At 61.4% G+C, this 15,641-nt stretch overlaps 2 protein-coding genes and 1 long non-coding RNA gene across 4 annotated transcripts; 2 read left to right on the top strand and 1 right to left on the bottom strand.

Moving 5' to 3' along the window:
• The first annotated feature begins 92 nt into the window (after positions 1–92).
• CCM2L (CCM2 like scaffold protein) lies at positions 93–4,571 on the top strand. Of its 2 annotated transcripts, none has more exons than XM_077187300.1 (10): positions 93–993; positions 1,255–1,422; positions 1,693–1,776; positions 1,867–2,050; positions 2,363–2,814; positions 2,941–3,031; positions 3,155–3,218; positions 3,423–3,570; positions 3,750–3,888; positions 4,070–4,571. In XM_077187300.1, exons 1-10 carry the CDS (start codon positions 964–966, stop codon positions 4,348–4,350), a joined length of 1,641 nt encoding a protein of 546 aa, XP_077043415.1. In that variant the 5' UTR covers positions 93–963; the 3' UTR covers positions 4,351–4,571. The 2 variants fall into 2 exon arrangements, with proteins under 2 accessions (XP_077043415.1, XP_054500574.1); XM_054644599.2 differs by having other exon boundaries at positions 2,896–3,031.
• Positions 4,572–5,726: 1,155 nt separating this feature from the next.
• On the top strand, positions 5,727–15,323 carry HCK (HCK proto-oncogene, Src family tyrosine kinase). The gene is made up of 13 exons (XM_054644690.2): positions 5,727–6,010; positions 7,395–7,524; positions 7,917–7,959; positions 8,222–8,321; positions 8,458–8,556; positions 8,698–8,801; positions 9,178–9,327; positions 9,594–9,746; positions 10,061–10,243; positions 10,663–10,739; positions 13,038–13,191; positions 13,415–13,546; positions 14,140–15,323. The coding sequence occupies exons 2-13, from the start codon at positions 7,396–7,398 to the stop codon at positions 14,340–14,342; spliced, it is 1,527 nt and encodes a 508-aa protein (XP_054500665.2). The 5' UTR covers positions 5,727–6,010; position 7,395; the 3' UTR covers positions 14,343–15,323.
• LOC143695422 (uncharacterized) lies at positions 13,836–15,599 on the bottom strand. The gene is made up of 2 exons (XR_013184584.1): positions 15,330–15,599; positions 13,836–14,609 (listed from the first exon to the last, which is right to left on the bottom strand). It is a non-coding gene; the product is annotated as an uncharacterized LOC143695422 (long non-coding RNA).
• Between the last annotated feature and the right edge of the window lie 42 nt (positions 15,600–15,641).

The raw sequence follows: 15,641 nt of genomic DNA, 5'->3' as shown, positions 1-15,641 counted from the left end.
ACCTCCAGCTCACAGCTGGGGCTCCAAAGCAGGGCAGGATGGTTCCTCTCTGTCCCGGACTGCTCGGGGACATCATTAGCGGAGCAGGATGGCTGTAGCAGCGCTGCCTGCCTGGTGTCGGTGGCCCTGGCGTGGTGGCCGGCAGGGAAGGGGTGCGCAGGCAGGATGCAGCATCTCGGGGAGGAAACTGCCGGACACGGCCACTGCCGGGCCAGCCTCCTCCCTGCCCCTGCCGGAGGCCCCGATCCCCGGCAACCCCCAGACTCACGGTGGGTTCAGACCCCGCGGGCAGCTGTGGGGACAGAGTGCTGGAGGCAGCTGTGTGGGCTCCTGCCAGCACTGCTCCCAGTGCCAGGGCCATTCCGAGTGCCAGGGCTGCTCCCGGCGCCAGGGCCCTGTGCAAGCAGGACAGGATGTGGGCAGCGAGGGCTGGGAGCCCCCAGGGCTGCCCCATGAGGACGGGGCTGATGTGGAGTCATAGGGAAGCAGAACCAGCCCAGCCCCAGGAAAGAGCCCCGCAGTGAGGGACAGGGGCTGCTCCAAAGTGGAGTCCCACAGGCACCATCAGCACCTGCTTTGGTCCCAGCACCTGCTCCAGTCCCATCTCAGCCCACTTCAACCCCAGTCTGCCAAATCCCAGCCACAGTCTCGGTATAAATGTGAACCCCAGCCCCAGTCCCAGCACCAGCACCAGTCCAAGTCCCTGCTCCAGTCCCATCTCAGCCAACTTTAGCCCCTGCTTCTGCCCAAGGAACAGCTCAGCCCCTATCCCAGTCCCAGTCCTGTCCCAGTCCCAGTGCCAGCCCAGTCCCAGTCCCAGTGCCAGCCCAGCCCAGCCCAGTCCCAGCACCCCCCAGGAGAGGCAGGAACTCGCATCCCAGCGATCCTGGTGGAGTTTCCGACACAGGAAAGCGCCGCGGCGCCGAGCGGGGCAGAGGGGCGGCCGCAGCACCGCGCCCTGCCATGGACAGCGAGGCCAAGAAGGGGAAGAAGGTGCGTGGGGCTGGGGCTGGGGTCCGGGGGGCTGGCAGGAGGGGGGGAGCGGGTGACATGCACAGGTTTGAGAGGCCCCGCACCTCTCCCACAGCACGGCGGGGAGAAGTGGAGCCACCCAAATAGTGCGAAGGGCCAGCAGAGAGGTGCTCAGCTGTTGTCCCCGCCCTGCCCCAGGTGCTGGGTGCCACGAACCCCGTGTGTGGGAGCCAGGGTTGGGTGCCCGGTGCTGACCCGTCCCCGTGCCCGTTCCCCTGCCAGGGTTTCGTGTCGCCCATCAAGCGGCTGGTTTTCCCCAAGGCTGCGCGGAGGGCAGCGCTCCGCAGCAGCGTCTATCGGCGCCCGCTGCACTCCGTGCCCCTCTACCCTCCCGACTACCTGATCGACCCCCAGATCCTGCTGCACGACTATGTGGAGAAGGAGGTGAAGGTAAAGGGATCCCCAAAAGTGCCTGGGGTCATTGCTTGCTTGGGGTGGGGTTATGAGGCCACCACACCGTGCTGAGATCCACACTCAGAGTGACCAGAAGGGTCCGCGTCGCCTCCCTGCTCAGACAAACACCCAGGAAGGATGAGGGTGCGCTGGCGATACGGGGAGGAACCCCTAAGTGCAGGATCTCCCCGAACCCCAGGGAGATGTGCCCTGACCTTGGGGCCATGCCCCAGCCTCCCCAGGCTGCCCTGGGCTTTCCCTCCCCAGTTTTTAGGTCATCTGACATGGGTGACATCGTCCCTGAACCCCTCCAGCCGGGATGAGGTGCTGCAGCTGCTGGACACGGCCAGGGTAAGAGGGGTCCCCACTCCCCAGAGGGTGGGCACCGGGTACCCCACCCTGCCGGGTGCCCCACGCAGCCCCCGCGCTCTCTCCATGCAGCAGCTGAAGGAGCTGCCGCTGCAGACCACGCCGGAGCAGGACAGCATCCTCAGCCTCTCGGCGCGCTGCCTGCTGCTCACCTGGCGCGACAACGAGGAGCTGATCCTGCGAATCCCCACACACGAGATCGCAGCCGCCTCCTACCTGCGCGACGATGCCCTGCACCTCCTCATCCTCAAAACCGGTGCGGGGGTCCGGCCGGGGGCCACCAGCCGAGCTCCGAGTGGCCGTGAGGGGCTGGAGCACGGCGGGTGATGGGTGTCAGAGTCTATCAGGGCGGCAAAATCCCGCCTTGTCCCTGTCTTGGTGTGTCCCACCCTCTCCTACATGCAGAGTCCCGAAGGGGTGTCCCCGACCCACTGGGTCCCCCACATCTCCATCCCTCTGCATCCCACTGGGCTGGAGGGACAGGGAGGCCAGGGCAGGGACTGGGGACCCGGCAGGATGGGCAGCGCAGCCCCCCGCCCTGACTCCCTGTCTGTCCCCGCTCCCCCAGGCCTGGGAGTGGACCCGGTCCCCGCCGGGGCGCACCCCGAGGCGGCCCCGGCCGGTTTGCCGGAGGCGTTTCCCGCAGAGAAGCGAGCGGGGGGCTCGTGGCCGGAGGGGCGGCTCGGGGGCGCGATGGAGCGGCGGCACACGATCTGCAGCCTGGACTGGCGGGCGGCGCGGGGCGGGCAGGAGGCCCGGCAGGGCGGCAGCCTGGAGCGGCGGCGGGGCGGCAGCTGGGAGCGGCGGCAGCGCGGGCGGCCCTCGGGCAGCTGGGAGCGGCGGCAGCCGTGCGGCGGCAGCTGGGAGCGGCGGCGGGCCGGCACCGCCGGCGGCAGCTGGGAGCGAGGCACCGGCTTCGGCAGCTGGGAGCGGCGGCACGCCGGCAGCAACCCCCTGGACCCCCAGGAGCCCTGCCCTGACGCTTACTCCAACCTCATCATCCTCGCCGTGCCCAACAGGGTGAGCGGTCCCGGCGTGTGCCACCCACCGGGGGCTCGCCCACCTTGCGGCACTCACTGCCCGCCGCCCTCCCCGCTGCAGGATGCTGGGGAGGAGTCCTGTGCGCTCATCTGCCAGGTGTTCCAGATCATCTACGGCGACCAGAGCATCGAGTGCGTGGACAGAGCCGGGTACCACTACACCTCCACGCCCACACGGCCCTGGCTCTCCAGCAGGAGTGAGTGGATGTGGACAGGAGTGGGAACATCAAGTGGAGTGTCATGGGGCTGACAGGTGGGGGTACATGGACACATTGTGGGGGGTTTGTCTCTGCTATGAGGTCTCTGCTCTCTCTCCCCAGGCGAGAGCTGCCGCACAGATGGGACATACGGCTACGATGCTGACTACAGCTGCTGCAGCTCCTTGTGAGTCTGGCTCCCCCAGCATGCCCTTGGATTGGGGTGGGTCCCCCAGGGTGCCCCTGGGTGGGTACCCCTGCCCTTGGTTGGGTGCCAGTCCCCACTGCAATGATGCTCCAGCCCCATGTGATGGTGGGTGCTGTGCAGTGGGAGGGGGGCAGCTGGGCACACGGGGGGCACAGGGACACACTGACCCGTGTCCTCCCCCAGCAATGGCTCCCATGAGACCTTTGAGGCGTATTACAGCGGCACCTCCTCGCCCTCCTTCCACCGCTCCCACCACAGCCTGGCCACCGCCTGCAGTGGCAGTGACCAGAGCGGCGCAGGGCTGGAGCAGCTGCAGGACTACATGGTGACGGTGAGGGCTCAGGGATGGGCACAGGGACAAGCAGCAGGCCAGCAGTGCCAGCAGCTGGGGCAGGGGAGGAGGCAGGTCTGGGCTCCCTGTGCCAGAGAGCAGCAGTGGGACACAGGGTAGGGGGCTGGGGACTGTGCTGCTGGTGTCCCCAAGCCAAACCCGTCCGTGTGTCACCCCAGCTGCGCAACAAGCTGTCACCACAGGAGATCCAGCAGTTTGCCATCCTGCTCCGTGAGTACCGGCTGGGCACGCCGGTGCAGGAATACTGCACGGAGCTCCTGCGCCTCTACGGGGACCGCAGGAAGTTCCTCCTCCTGGGTGAGTGTCTGCAGCCACCCTGTGTCACCCTGGGGATGTCTGTGCATCCCCTGGGGACATGGGGCTGGCGCTTCAGGGCATGTCAGGACCCTGTTGCTTACTGGGGGCAGGATGGGACAAACCAGTAGGGCTGGCATTGCCCCCCTGGGCAGCCCCCCGAGGCTTACAGTGCTTCTGACAGGAATGAGGCCCTTCATCCCTGACCAAGACATCGGGTACTTTGAGACCTTCCTGGAGAGCATCGGGATCCGGGAGGGCGGGATCCTCACCGACAGCTTCGGCCGCATCAAGCGCAGCATGAGCAACACGTCGGCCTCGGCCGTGCGCAGCTACGACAGCTGGTCCCTGCGCTCCGAGAACGAGTCCTTCAATCGCATCATCACCGACATCACCCACGACATCGAGGCGCTGGCACGGGATGAGGAAGAGGAGGAGGAGGAGGAAGAGGACAACTACCTGTGAGCCAGTGCCAAAACCCAGCTGTGCTCTCTGTGGTGCTGCACCTCCAGGAGCAGGCTCAGCAGGTGCCCAGCTCTGCCCCAGAACCAGCGAGGGTGAATTTGTCACTGGGAGGGGACAGGCCTCTGCACTGCCCTGTCAGCTCTTGTCAAGGCTGTTGAAATCACAGCTATGGCTGTGGGGGAGACACGTGCTGTAATTTCTGCAGATTTCAATTAAATGCTGGGGCTGGGAGAAGAACAGGTCCTTCCTTGGGGAAAGGCCCTGCCAGAGCGCAGGGGTTGCTGTGGTGTGGGGGTAGGGGCTGCTGGTCTGGGCTGGGCACCTGCCCACTCCAATGTCACCTGGAGGTCACCACCACTGTCAGGGTGCTGCCGGCTGTTCCTGGCTGGCTCCCGGGGATGCTCAGAGCAATGGAGGGGGTCAGCAAGAATGTGCTGGGAGAGGAAAGGGCTGGTGGCCGCAGCTGGCCCGCTGCTGCCTGCGACGCTTGTGCGACACTCGTCCGGCCGCGGGCTGCGGGTGTTTCACAAAAGGAAGTTCCTGCCCCGGACCCGGCTTCCTGCAGTCCCGCCCTGCAGCCCCTCCGCCGCCGGGGGATCGGGCAGTGCTCCCGCCTCCCGATGGACCTCAGCTGATGTTCCCTGGCCGCCATCCCCGAGCCGATTCCCCCTGACCACTGTACCCCAATATCCTACGGCTGCTGACCCTTGGCTGATGGCCCCGAGCCAACACTCCCTGGCCCAGCGTCCCTTGGCGGGGGCTACGGGACGGCGCTGCAGCCCCAGGGAGCTCTGCGGGTAGCAGACGCTGGGGCTACCGGAGCAACTTATTTTTTCTTGAAAAAAATTTACATATGCAAACCCTCATGAGGTGTGACGCTCTCCCACCCTGGCTGCTTCCTCTGAACGCGAGCAGCCCATGGTCAGGGTCACACAGAGCCGTGAGTCCCCTGGCTCATGCTGCCTCCATCCCGAATTCAGGGGCTGTCCGGGCAATCCAGAAGAAAGGCTGGAACACTGAGGGGCTGGGTAGGGCTCCGAGAGGAGCTTTGGCACGGGAATACCGGGGCCAGCAGGGACACCACAGAGCCGGGGATACCCGGACATCTCTGAGCTGTGCTTCACAAAGCCAGTCCAACGCACCCCAGTGTGCCCTGGACACCCTCATGTCCTGCATCCCATCACTGACGCTCAGGGCTTTCTTTTCTCCTTCCTGGGACAGAGACCCAGGCTGAGGCCGTGTCCTGTGCTCCCCCGGTGCCCCCGCCCTTCATGGCCCTGCATCAGGCGGGTAAACATCCCGGGGCTGCTCCGGGGTGCGGGATCCAAACCCGTCCGGTGTCCCGGGGACGGCAGACGGACAGACGGGCTCTGGCATCCGTCGGGGGTCCCTCAGGGCAGTGGGATCACTCAGGCTGGGATGTCCCTGCGGGTGGGGTTCGTGGGATGGTGTTCCCCGCTCGCAGCCCGGCACGGGAGGCACCGGCCGCACCCGCCCCGTCGGAGTCGGGGGCGGGACCGCACCGGGAGGGGCGTGGCCGTACCGGGCAGGCGGCGGGAGAGCAGCGGGGCTGAGCGGAGCGGCGGCGGCAGCCGGGGCTCCGCGACGGGGACTGGGAGCGCGACCGGCGGCGGGGACGTGCCCCAGGGCGGCAGCGAAGGTGAGAGCTCCGGGATCCGAACCGTGCGCGGAGCCCCGAGGGCGGCGAGGGAGCCCCGCAGCCGGTCCCGGGCAGCCCGGGGGGTCCGACCCCGCCCCGGGCCGGTCCCGGCCAGAGCAGCGGACCCTGGGTGGCCGGGATGAGGCGATGGCCGGGAATCTCAGGGGTCCCGGTGCAGCCCCGACGAGGGGGTCCCTGCCGTTGGCTTTGCAGGCGCTGTCGGGGACCGAAGGCACGGGCAAGGGCAGGGGGCTGCGGGCAGCCTTGTGCCGGCAACGAGGGCACCTTCTTCCAACCTGGTCCTCAGGGCTGGGGACACCGCGTGAGCCCTGGGACCTGACTCTCCAGGGTGGGACACATCAGGAATGCCAGCTATGCCACAGGAGCCAGGGGGAATGACCCTTGGACCGCCCGGAGTTTTTGTGCTCTGTAGGGCTGGATGGAGTAGGACAGGAACAGCAAATACCTGCATAGTGATGGTGTGAGCCACGTCTGAGTTTAAACTGGGCACCAGTGGGTTTGCCAGGATGGATCTGGCACAGTCCCCAGCCTGTGCCCAGTGAGGGCGATGAGCTGTCCTGTCTGCCACCGCTGCTCCTGCTCTGCCCTCGGGAGCAGGCCTGACCCAGGCTTTGGCAAGCAGGGAAAGACAAGGAATGACCATGGGCTGTTGTGGGGGTGACAGTGATGTTCCTCAAGAGCTGTGCTGTGCACGTCGAGGGTTCAGCCCTGAGCTTCCTCCTTCACTGTCACCGCCAGCACCTTCTGCTTTCTCTGCACCCAGGTCTCCCTGGCCAAGGGAAGTTCATTTGCAAGGGGTTTACCACTCTTGCTGCTTCTTGCAGCTTTATTTCCCACTGAATTTCTTGGTGTGCTGGAGAAAGCTGAGCATTTGTCTTTGCTCTGGACTGGCTGTTTGGGGCAGCTCCCACCCAGCAGAGATCAGGGGACCACAGTGTGGAGTGCTGACCTGTGGTGATGGGAGGGCCATGGGCACCAGGGGTGCTCTGTGGGAATCCCCAAGCAAAACTCACCATGATCAGGGCCCCTCTGTGCAGAAGATGCTGAGTGTGACTCTGCTGCCATGGTGCCCCATGCCTGCCCCCTCTCCCGCATCCCCCAAGGGCAGGGAAGCTGCTCCATGGCTGCTGCTGTTGTCTCCCCATACCTCACCTCCAATGACATCTCCAGGAGTTCCCTTTTCCTCTGGAGTGTCACTGGGCACCCCAGTGCCCAGAAGCTGTGGGAGGAGCAAAGTTTCCCTGTCACAGCAGAGCACTGGGGCCCTGTGCTGTGGGAGCTGATGGGAACAGGGCTGGACTGGGGCTGGAGTGGGGCTTTCACCTCTGTTGCAATGGCCTCACTTCCCTTTCCTTGGCTGCAGCATGGGTTGTGTGAGGTCAAAGGAAGCTGGCGGCCAAGAGAAGATGACAAAAACTGACCCTGATCCTGATGCTGGCCCCACCATCCATCAGGGCCACTATGTGAGGGACCCCACAGCCACCAACAAGAGGGTGAGTGATGAGAGATTTCAGGGCTCAGCTGTCACAGGGGCTTCATCCCTCTTCTCAGCAGTGCCACCAGCACTGAGAGTGGAGCCGGCTGAGGGCACTGGCAGTGCCCTGGGACAGGGACTGGGCTATGGGGTGGGAGCCCAGACCACACTGAAACAAAGCACAGAGTGGACCTGATGGGAATCCAGGAATTATGGAGAAAGGGAGAAAAAGGAAGGTGTTGGGAGGGGGTGGAGATGCTGGTGCTGGGTGGGTTGTCATGTCAAGTGGTGCTGGTGCTGCCCCTTGGGTGCCCTCCTGCTCCTGCCATTGCTGTTGGGGCCAAGACCCCCCATGGGAAATGGGTCTCTGCCACCTTTGATGTCACTCTGTGGTTTTGTTGCACTTTCCAGAACACCAATGTCCCCAGCATGGCTGTGCCCCTGCCCGAGGATGGTAGGTACAAGGGGGCTGCAAGGGGGTGCAGGGGGTTGGAGGCAGCATGGGGCAGATCCTCTCTGACCTAGGGGTGAGCACTGCCAGCCCTGGAGGAATGGGAGCTCTGGGCTCCCCTGAGGGGCCAGACATGACATGATGAAGATGGAGGTGTTGGGGCTGTGGGGGTCCTGGCCAATGTCCTGGCCAGTGTTCGTGGCAGGAGTGGCTGGGCACCCCATCCCAGCATGGGGAGGGTGCCCAGGGAGCTCCCTCGCTGCAGGCCTGGGGGACAGCGTGGTGCTGGCTCTCTATGACTACGAGGCCATGAACGCTGGGGACCTCAGCTTCCAGAAGGGCGAGCGGATGAAGGTCCTGGAGAAGTAAGTGCTGCTGGCAGACCCCTCTCCTCATGGCTTGTGTGGCCCTGTTGGGATTTTTTTCTGGACTTTGCCCTGGAGGAGCTTCTGGTGCCAGGTCCAGGTGCCAGGAGCCAACCCAATGCCACTTCTGTCACAGGTCAGGGGAATGGTGGCAAGCACGGTCGCTGGTGACAGGACGTGAAGGCTTCATCCCCAGCAACTACGTTGCCCAAGACAACTCGCTGGAGACAGAGGAGTGAGTCCATCCCTGTGTGCAGATCCTGGCCCCATGCTGTCCCACCCCTCCCCACTGCCACTGTCCCTGTTCCTGCCTCCTGTCCCGCCCCCAGCCCTGTCCCACTCCAGCATGGCTGGGTTCCCTCGTTCCCTGCTGCAGGTGGTTTTTCAAGGATGTCAGCCGCAAGGATGCGGAGCGGCAGCTCCTTGGCCCTGGGAACATGATCGGCTCCTTCATGATAAGGGACAGCGAGACAACCAAAGGTGTGAGGGGTGTCCATAGCACAGTGGTGGGGAGCAGCTGCCCAAAGGGCTGCCCTCATCCATCTTTGCCTGGAAGAGGAGCTCCCTCCCCAGCCCTGGGGATGTGCTGTGCTGCAGGGAGGGACTTGGGGGCCCATGCTCTGCCTGGAGCTGCCCCTGCAATGGCCTGTGGTGCTGCCACATCCACCGCAGGGCAGGGATGGGGGATGTGTCCCTTTGGGGCTGCTTTGGGTGTTTGGGAGCAGGCCTGGGGCTGAAGGGGTGGTGGTGGGACGGGTGCTGCTGGCTCCGCTGGGCGATGCTCTGTGCAGCCGGGATGGCCAGGGGCAGCAGGAATGTGCTCCCGGGGGAGGTGCCAGCTGTCCCCTCCCCGCAGGCTCCTACTCGCTCTCGGTGCGGGACGGGGACGAGCTGCGGGGCGGGGCAGTGAAGCATTACAAGATCCGGACTCTGGACAGCGGTGGCTTCTACATCTCCCCTCGGAACAACTTCAACACGCTGCAGGAGCTGGTCCAGCACTACAAGGGTGAGCCCTGGGGTGCCCGGCCCCCCTTCCCAAAGGCAGGCGGGCAGCTGGGGGTGTCCGGAGGCTGAGGGGCTCCTGCCCATCACTCCTAGGCTCTGACTGCAACATGCAGTGACTTCCAGACCTTCCCCTATTGCCATGGCTGGCCTGCTGGCTGTCACAGCTGTGGTGCTGGTGTCCCTGCACACCCAAGATGGCCAGAACTCCCCTTGAAGCACAGTGTGGCAGTGAGACAGGCTGGCTGATGGCCCTGGATGCTTCCCCAGGTCAGAGCGATGGGCTGTGCCAGAAGCTCACCCACCCCTGCCGAGTACCCAAACCACAGAAGCCCTGGGAGAAAGATGCCTGGGAGATCCCCCGGGAGTCACTGAGCCTGGAGAGGAAGCTGGGAGCCGGGCAGTTCGGAGAAGTGTGGATGGGTGAGAGTCAGGGGGAGGTGGCTGGGAGGATGATGAAGGTGATGGTGAAGGAGGAAGGGTGGGGGATGTGTGAGAAGGTAGAGGGTGGTGGGGTGGAAAAGGCAGGGAGGAAGTGGCCTGAGGGAGAGAAGCAGAGGGACATGGAGGTGACCCTGCCTTAATTCAGGGGCTGGTTGGGGCTGGCCATGTGGGGACAGCCCTGGGCTGTGTGTGGCCTCCAACCTTCCCACAGCAGCTCAGCAGGGCTGGGACTTTGGCTCCAAAGCCCAGTGCTCCTGGGGCAGTGTGGGAATGCTCTGTTGTGCCACCCCCAGCCACCTACAACAAGCACACCAAGGTGGCAGTGAAGACCATGAAGCCAGGCAGCATGTCCGTGGAAGCCTTCCTGGAGGAGGCAAACCTGATGAAGACTCTGCAGCACGACAAGCTGGTGAAGCTCCATGCAGTGGTCACCAGGGAGGAGCCCATCTTCATCATCACCGAATTCATGGAGAAAGGTGCAATCTGCATCCTGAGTGAAGTCTGTGGGCACTCAGGTTCCCTGGGATGGTGCAGGATCAATCCCTTCCACATCCCCAGGCTCAGCTGTGGGCTCTGCACCAGCTCCCAGGATTCTGGGAGCAGTTTCTGCTCCTGCCACAGCTCTGGGGCAGGGCGCTGGGAGAGGGGATGTGGTGACAGCACTGGGAGAGGAGGGACACCTAAGAGGGGACAGATGAGTACAAGCACTCTGCAAGGCAGGAGGGAGCCTGCACTGGTGCTCTCCCCTCAGCCTATCCATGGGAGTGGGATGGGGGATCCAGTGTGTTTCCAGTGTCCCCTTGTCCTGCTTGGCTCCTCGGGACCCTGTGCCACCCTAAGGGTGGGTGCAGGCTCCAGCTAAACCAACAGCCCTGGCACCTTTCCCTGTCTGCAGGGAGCTTGCTGGATTTCCTGAAGAGTCATGAGGGGCACAAGCTGCCACTCCCGAAGCTGATTGACTTCTCTGCCCAGGTGAGGAAGGAGCAGACCTTCCCTAGCTCTGAGTGCCCCTTGCACCCCTAAGAAGGGTGAGTGAGGAGCCTGGGAACTTACCTGGAGCTTGTGCAGGGCCAGCCAGGAGCCTAGCCTGAGCAGTGCTGGGGATGCAGTGAGGTTTCCTGTGGGCAGCCACTGCCTGCTCACCATCCCCATCCCGCTGGCCTCACAGGAGCAGGGCTGTGTGAAAGGAGAAGTGGAAGCTTCCCCTCACCACGCCAGTATCTGCAGCACTCAGCCAGCCCACCTGCACCTGAGCAGTGCACAGCAGAGCTGCACAGATCCTGGAGAGGATTGGCTACTGACCTCTATGTCTGCCATGGTTCCTGTAGCCCTCACAGCCCATGGGTGACTCTGCTTTGTGGAGAAAGTGGGGATGAGGATGGGGCTTGTTTCCACAGCTCACATTTGCACAGTCCCTTCTTTGGAATGTGCTGGTGCTGGTTGGTGTGGCCCAAGCAAGCCCAGGGCAATGTTATCAATTTCTATAATTGATAACTATTGATACTGGTAACTATAATTTCTAATTTGCTGCTGCTGTGACAGTTACCTGCAAATCTTACCTGCATACTTGGCCAAAGCCCCACAAACCCAGCATGGCCACACACCCACCCCACCCCCAGCACTGCTTCAGGACAGCACCACTGTGGTGTGAATCCCTGTGGGTTTAACAGGAATCCTGCAGCATGATCCTCTGTGCTCCCAATACCCAAGAGGCTGAGCCAGTGGAGGGAGCATAGCAGGCTGTGTTGCCCCAGGGGAATGCCTACGGAAGGGCTGTGGTTCAATAAAGTCACCAGAGGGCTGTCACAGCAGGGGAAAGCAGCTGGAGAGGCAGGAGGACTCAGAGATAATTATTTCAGAGATATTTTCAGGAGCTGACTTTGAGTACAGCAGAAGGGGCTGTTAATCACTTCACGTGCAGCCTTTTGCACAACCACTGAGTCCCTGCTGCTTCTGCAGTGCCCCTGGGTGAGGACTGAACCCAGGGACCCTTTGTGCTGAGCTCCAATATTTCATAGAGGCACCTGAGCAATAGGAAAGCCAGGATGGGAGCGCTGTGGGCTGAGACCAGGTCACTGGCTGCTGGAGCTGGCTGTGCTGGGGTCTGAGCATCAGCTGTGCACTCCTGCACCATCTGCTCTCAGCAAGCTGCCTCGTGCCAACCCCAGCTTGGCCCACGGCTCTGAGGGGCTGCTTGGAGCAGCTCTGGGGAGCAAAGGCTGAAGGGCTGTCACGGGCAGGCAGCAGCCTGGCCCCTGTACTGGGGCTGAGTCACTGCGGGCAGAAATGCATCTGTGGTCATGGAAATGATCCTTCCGCTCTTGCCTGGCTACTTCTGTATTTAGTGGGGAGAGCTCTGTGGGAGCTGCACCTCACCCACAGCTTGTGTGGCTGTGATAAGGAGGGAGGGTCTCCCCTCTGGCTGCTCCAGCCCCCTCACATTCTGGATTCTGGTCACATCCAGAATGGGGTAACAGGACAGCTTTGGAGTTTGGTTGTGCACACACCAGGTCACCTCTGCCTGATCAGGGCTGAGACTTGCACACACAGCACTGAGTGCAGGGACTTCAGAAGGCACAGGGGTGAGGGGGGGATTGTCAGGGGCCATCACAGCCATCCTGTCCACAGGCAGAGTTGACTCTTCAGAAACTAGTCTGGAAAAACTCAGGCATCTTCCCCTATGCTTTTCTGCCCCGGCTAAGGAAGCTCTGGAATGCTGACCCTTTCTGCAGCAATTACTGAGCCACTGTGGGTGTATTTGGAGACTGGTCTCATGTCTTCCCTGAGTAGAGAATTATTTGCTCCTCCTCCACATCCTCATGGCTGTGGATGAAGCCCACTTACACCTTGCCCTGCAAACACTCACACACTCTGGTGATCACATGATTTTCTCACACAGCAGCTTAAAGGTGTCATTGTTGGGCTGCTCACCCAAACCCCAACCTCTTCTGTAAGGGATTTCCTGCTTGAAGAGCAGTTTCCACACAGGAAAGTCACAGAATGGTTTGGGTTGGAAGGAACCTTAAAGCTCATCTCATTCCAACCGCTTGCCACGGGCAGGGACACTTTCCACTAGACCAGGTTGCTCCAAGCCCTGTCCAGCCTGACCTTGAACACTTCCAGGGATGGGACATCCATCTGCTGCCGTGGCTCAGCCTCCTTTCACCTTTTCTGAGAGCTGGCCAGAAGCAGTTGACTTCTTTGGTGCTGAGGATGTGTGTGTGTTATTTCAAGCAGCCTGTTTGCATTTGCCTTGTTCCCCTGTGGCAGATTGCAGAAGGAATGGCTTTTATTGAGAAGAGGAACTACATCCACAGAGACCTGAGAGCTGCCAACATCCTGGTGTCAGCAATGCTGGTGTGCAAGATTGCAGACTTTGGGCTGGCCAGGGTCATTGAGGACACCGAGTACACGGCCCGGGAAGGTGCTGGGGGTGAAAGTTGGGGGGTTCCCTTAGGGCCCCTTGGCCACCACGGTGGTCCTGACCCCAGGAGGGATGTGCTGGGTACATGGGCAGAGGGAAGCTCCTCTCATTTGCATCACTTCACTTGTTCCTCTTCTGTTTGTTTCTTGTTCCCCCTATTTCACCACCCATTTCTCAGCAGCTGGGGTTGGGCTCATGTTTCCTACTGGATCTCTTTGCCCAGGTGCCAAGTTTCCCATTAAATGGACTGCACCAGAAGCCATCAACTACGGATCTTTCACTATAAAATCAGATATCTGGTCCTTTGGGGTCCTCCTGACTGAGATCGTTACCTATGGACGCATCCCCTACCCAGGTAAGGAGGTGAAACGCCTCCTCTAATCTGATTCCAAAAGACACATTCCACCTTCTGTGCCCCATGCACATGACCTGAGCTCCTCCAGCTCCATGGGAAAACCCTGTAAATCCTTATAATTAGGCACCACTCTGTATTTTATACTAATAATTATTTTGGTACCTTTTTCAATGAGGAATTACTCTGTAAATGCTACCACAAATGGACCATGGTGGATCTGGGGTGGCACAACAGGCTGCTCTGAGGAGCAGCTCTGCCCTCAAACTGACTTTTCATTGGAAGCAATGGCTCATCACAGACTTAGCATTTTAATTTATACAAAGTGATTTTAATTTATACAAAGTGATTATAAACCCCATCTGTCCTGTGGCACAAAACTCCATCCTACAATAACCCAGCATCTCCTTTGTCCATGTTTGCCTGACCAGGAAGAGTTCCCCCTTTCCACTAACCACTTTTAGCCTCTCTAATCACTTTTCCCTTCCTGGAAACATTGCCCAAAAGGAGAGAAGTTTTGGGTTTGGGGATTTTATGGCTTTTAAAGACACCAGTGATAAAGCAGGTGATGTTCTCCTGCCCCCCCTGTTTTCCAGGGATGTCCAGCGTGGAGGTGATCAGGGCTCTGGAGCGTGGCTACCGGATGCCCCGCACAGAAAACTGCCCTGAGGAGCTCTATGACATCATGATGAGGTGCTGGAAGATCAGACCCGAGGACCGCCCCACTTTCGAGTACCTACAGAGCGTTTTGGAGGATTTCTTCACTGCGACAGAGAGCCAGTACCAGCAGGAGCCCTAGCATGGGCTGCTTGGGGCGGACACTTCCAGCTCTTCCCTGTTTCACCTGTGCCCTGCCTTCCCTGCCAGCCTGGCCCAGGAACCACAGCCTTCCTGGAGTGGCTGGGCTGGAGGAGCACATGATGGAGGGAGAAGAGACGTGGCCACACCTTGTGCCTTTCCCAGCAGCCTGAATGTCCGTGGGGCAGTGGCTCCAGGAAGTGCTGGCTGGACAGTGGATGCCCAGACCCCAGGAGGATGGACAGGGATGGGGCCAGGCCTGCTTTTGCTGCAAGGAAAAACCCAGATCAGTATTTTTTTAATCCTTCTGAGATTTTATCACATTGTTCTGCAGAAGTATGTGCCTTAGGTGCTGGCCTTGGGGAAATGCCCTGCAGTGCCTGTGCTCCCTGTGTGATTGATCCCAGGGGATTCCCCCAGGGCACGCTGCAGTGCAGCCCCTGGGCTCATCATCAGCACAGGATCCTGGGGTTTGGATGTCACGGACCCTTGTCCTCCTCTCTCCCTCCTGGGTTTCCTTCCCCAGTATTTTCATGGCAGCCCCTGTGCAGAGGGCAGGTTTCCTGAGGCTGTGCCACAGGGGCAGATGGACATAGACAGGACTTTTCCAGGCCATCCCTGCATGGATCCCCCTCTACTTGCCTTGGGAGGAACCTCTGGAGCCCAAAGCCAAAGGCAAAAGGAATCTTCTCCCCCATGGCAAAGCTTATAGGCAGCATTTGTTGTCTGTTGGGGCATTTGCAGTGTCAGCAAATGGCCGGGTGCTCCCTGCACACTCACTTTATGTTACTGTTTATTTTTAGTATTTCATTAGGTTATTTGGGGAAAAGGAGTAAACAGTATTTTTTTTAAGACAGCCGTGTACCTCTTACAGGAGGGAGACTGGTGCTTGTGATTACATTTTTGATATCAAGAGGCAAACGCCATCGCTTCTGCTTTGGGATCTTTTATTTTTAAATCAATAAAATATTTATCAACCTTTCCTCACCTGGCCGTTCCTGCTGCTCCGCAGCCCGGGCGGGGGAGACGCGGATAAGCCGGGGCCCACAGCCGGGCAGATCCGCAGCGCCCTCTGATCAGGCCTCGGGCCGCGGACCGCCCGGGTGGCACCGCAGGGACCGGGAGGAACCGGGAGGTTCGGAACGCTCCGGGCACGTCCCGGCCCCGCCGCCCTCACCAAAGATGGCGGCCGCAGCGTCGCGCCCGCTCCCCGTGCAAAGCCCGCTGCCCTCAGCAAAGATGGCGGTGCGGCCCGCCCCTTCCCCGGCCGGCTCCGCGGGGCCGGAGACCCGCTGGGGAC

Source organism: Agelaius phoeniceus, chromosome 17, assembly GCF_051311805.1.
Source record: "Agelaius phoeniceus isolate bAgePho1 chromosome 17, bAgePho1.hap1, whole genome shotgun sequence".
In the NCBI taxonomy this organism is placed as follows: Eukaryota; Metazoa; Chordata; class Aves; order Passeriformes; family Icteridae; genus Agelaius; species Agelaius phoeniceus.
Note: the sequence above shows the minus strand (reverse complement) of the source record. Positions and strands in the feature narration are given on the sequence as shown.

Coding starts and splice junctions, on each gene's coding strand:
- CCM2L (XM_054644599.2), top strand. CDS start 964: ATGGACAGCGAGGCCAAGAAGGGGAAGAAG. Junction 3,219..3,422: donor TACAGCTGCTGCAGCTCCTT/GTGAGTCTGGCT, acceptor GTCCTCCCCCAG/CAATGGCTCCCATGAGACCT. Junction 3,571..3,749: donor TGCAGGACTACATGGTGACG/GTGAGGGCTCAG, acceptor GTGTCACCCCAG/CTGCGCAACAAGCTGTCACC.
- HCK (XM_054644690.2), top strand. CDS start 7,396: ATGGGTTGTGTGAGGTCAAAGGAAGCTGGCGGCCAAGAGAAGATGACA. Junction 7,525..7,916: donor CCACAGCCACCAACAAGAGG/GTGAGTGATGAG, acceptor TGCACTTTCCAG/AACACCAATGTCCCCAGCAT. Junction 13,547..14,139: donor TGGACGCATCCCCTACCCAG/GTAAGGAGGTGA, acceptor CCTGTTTTCCAG/GGATGTCCAGCGTGGAGGTG.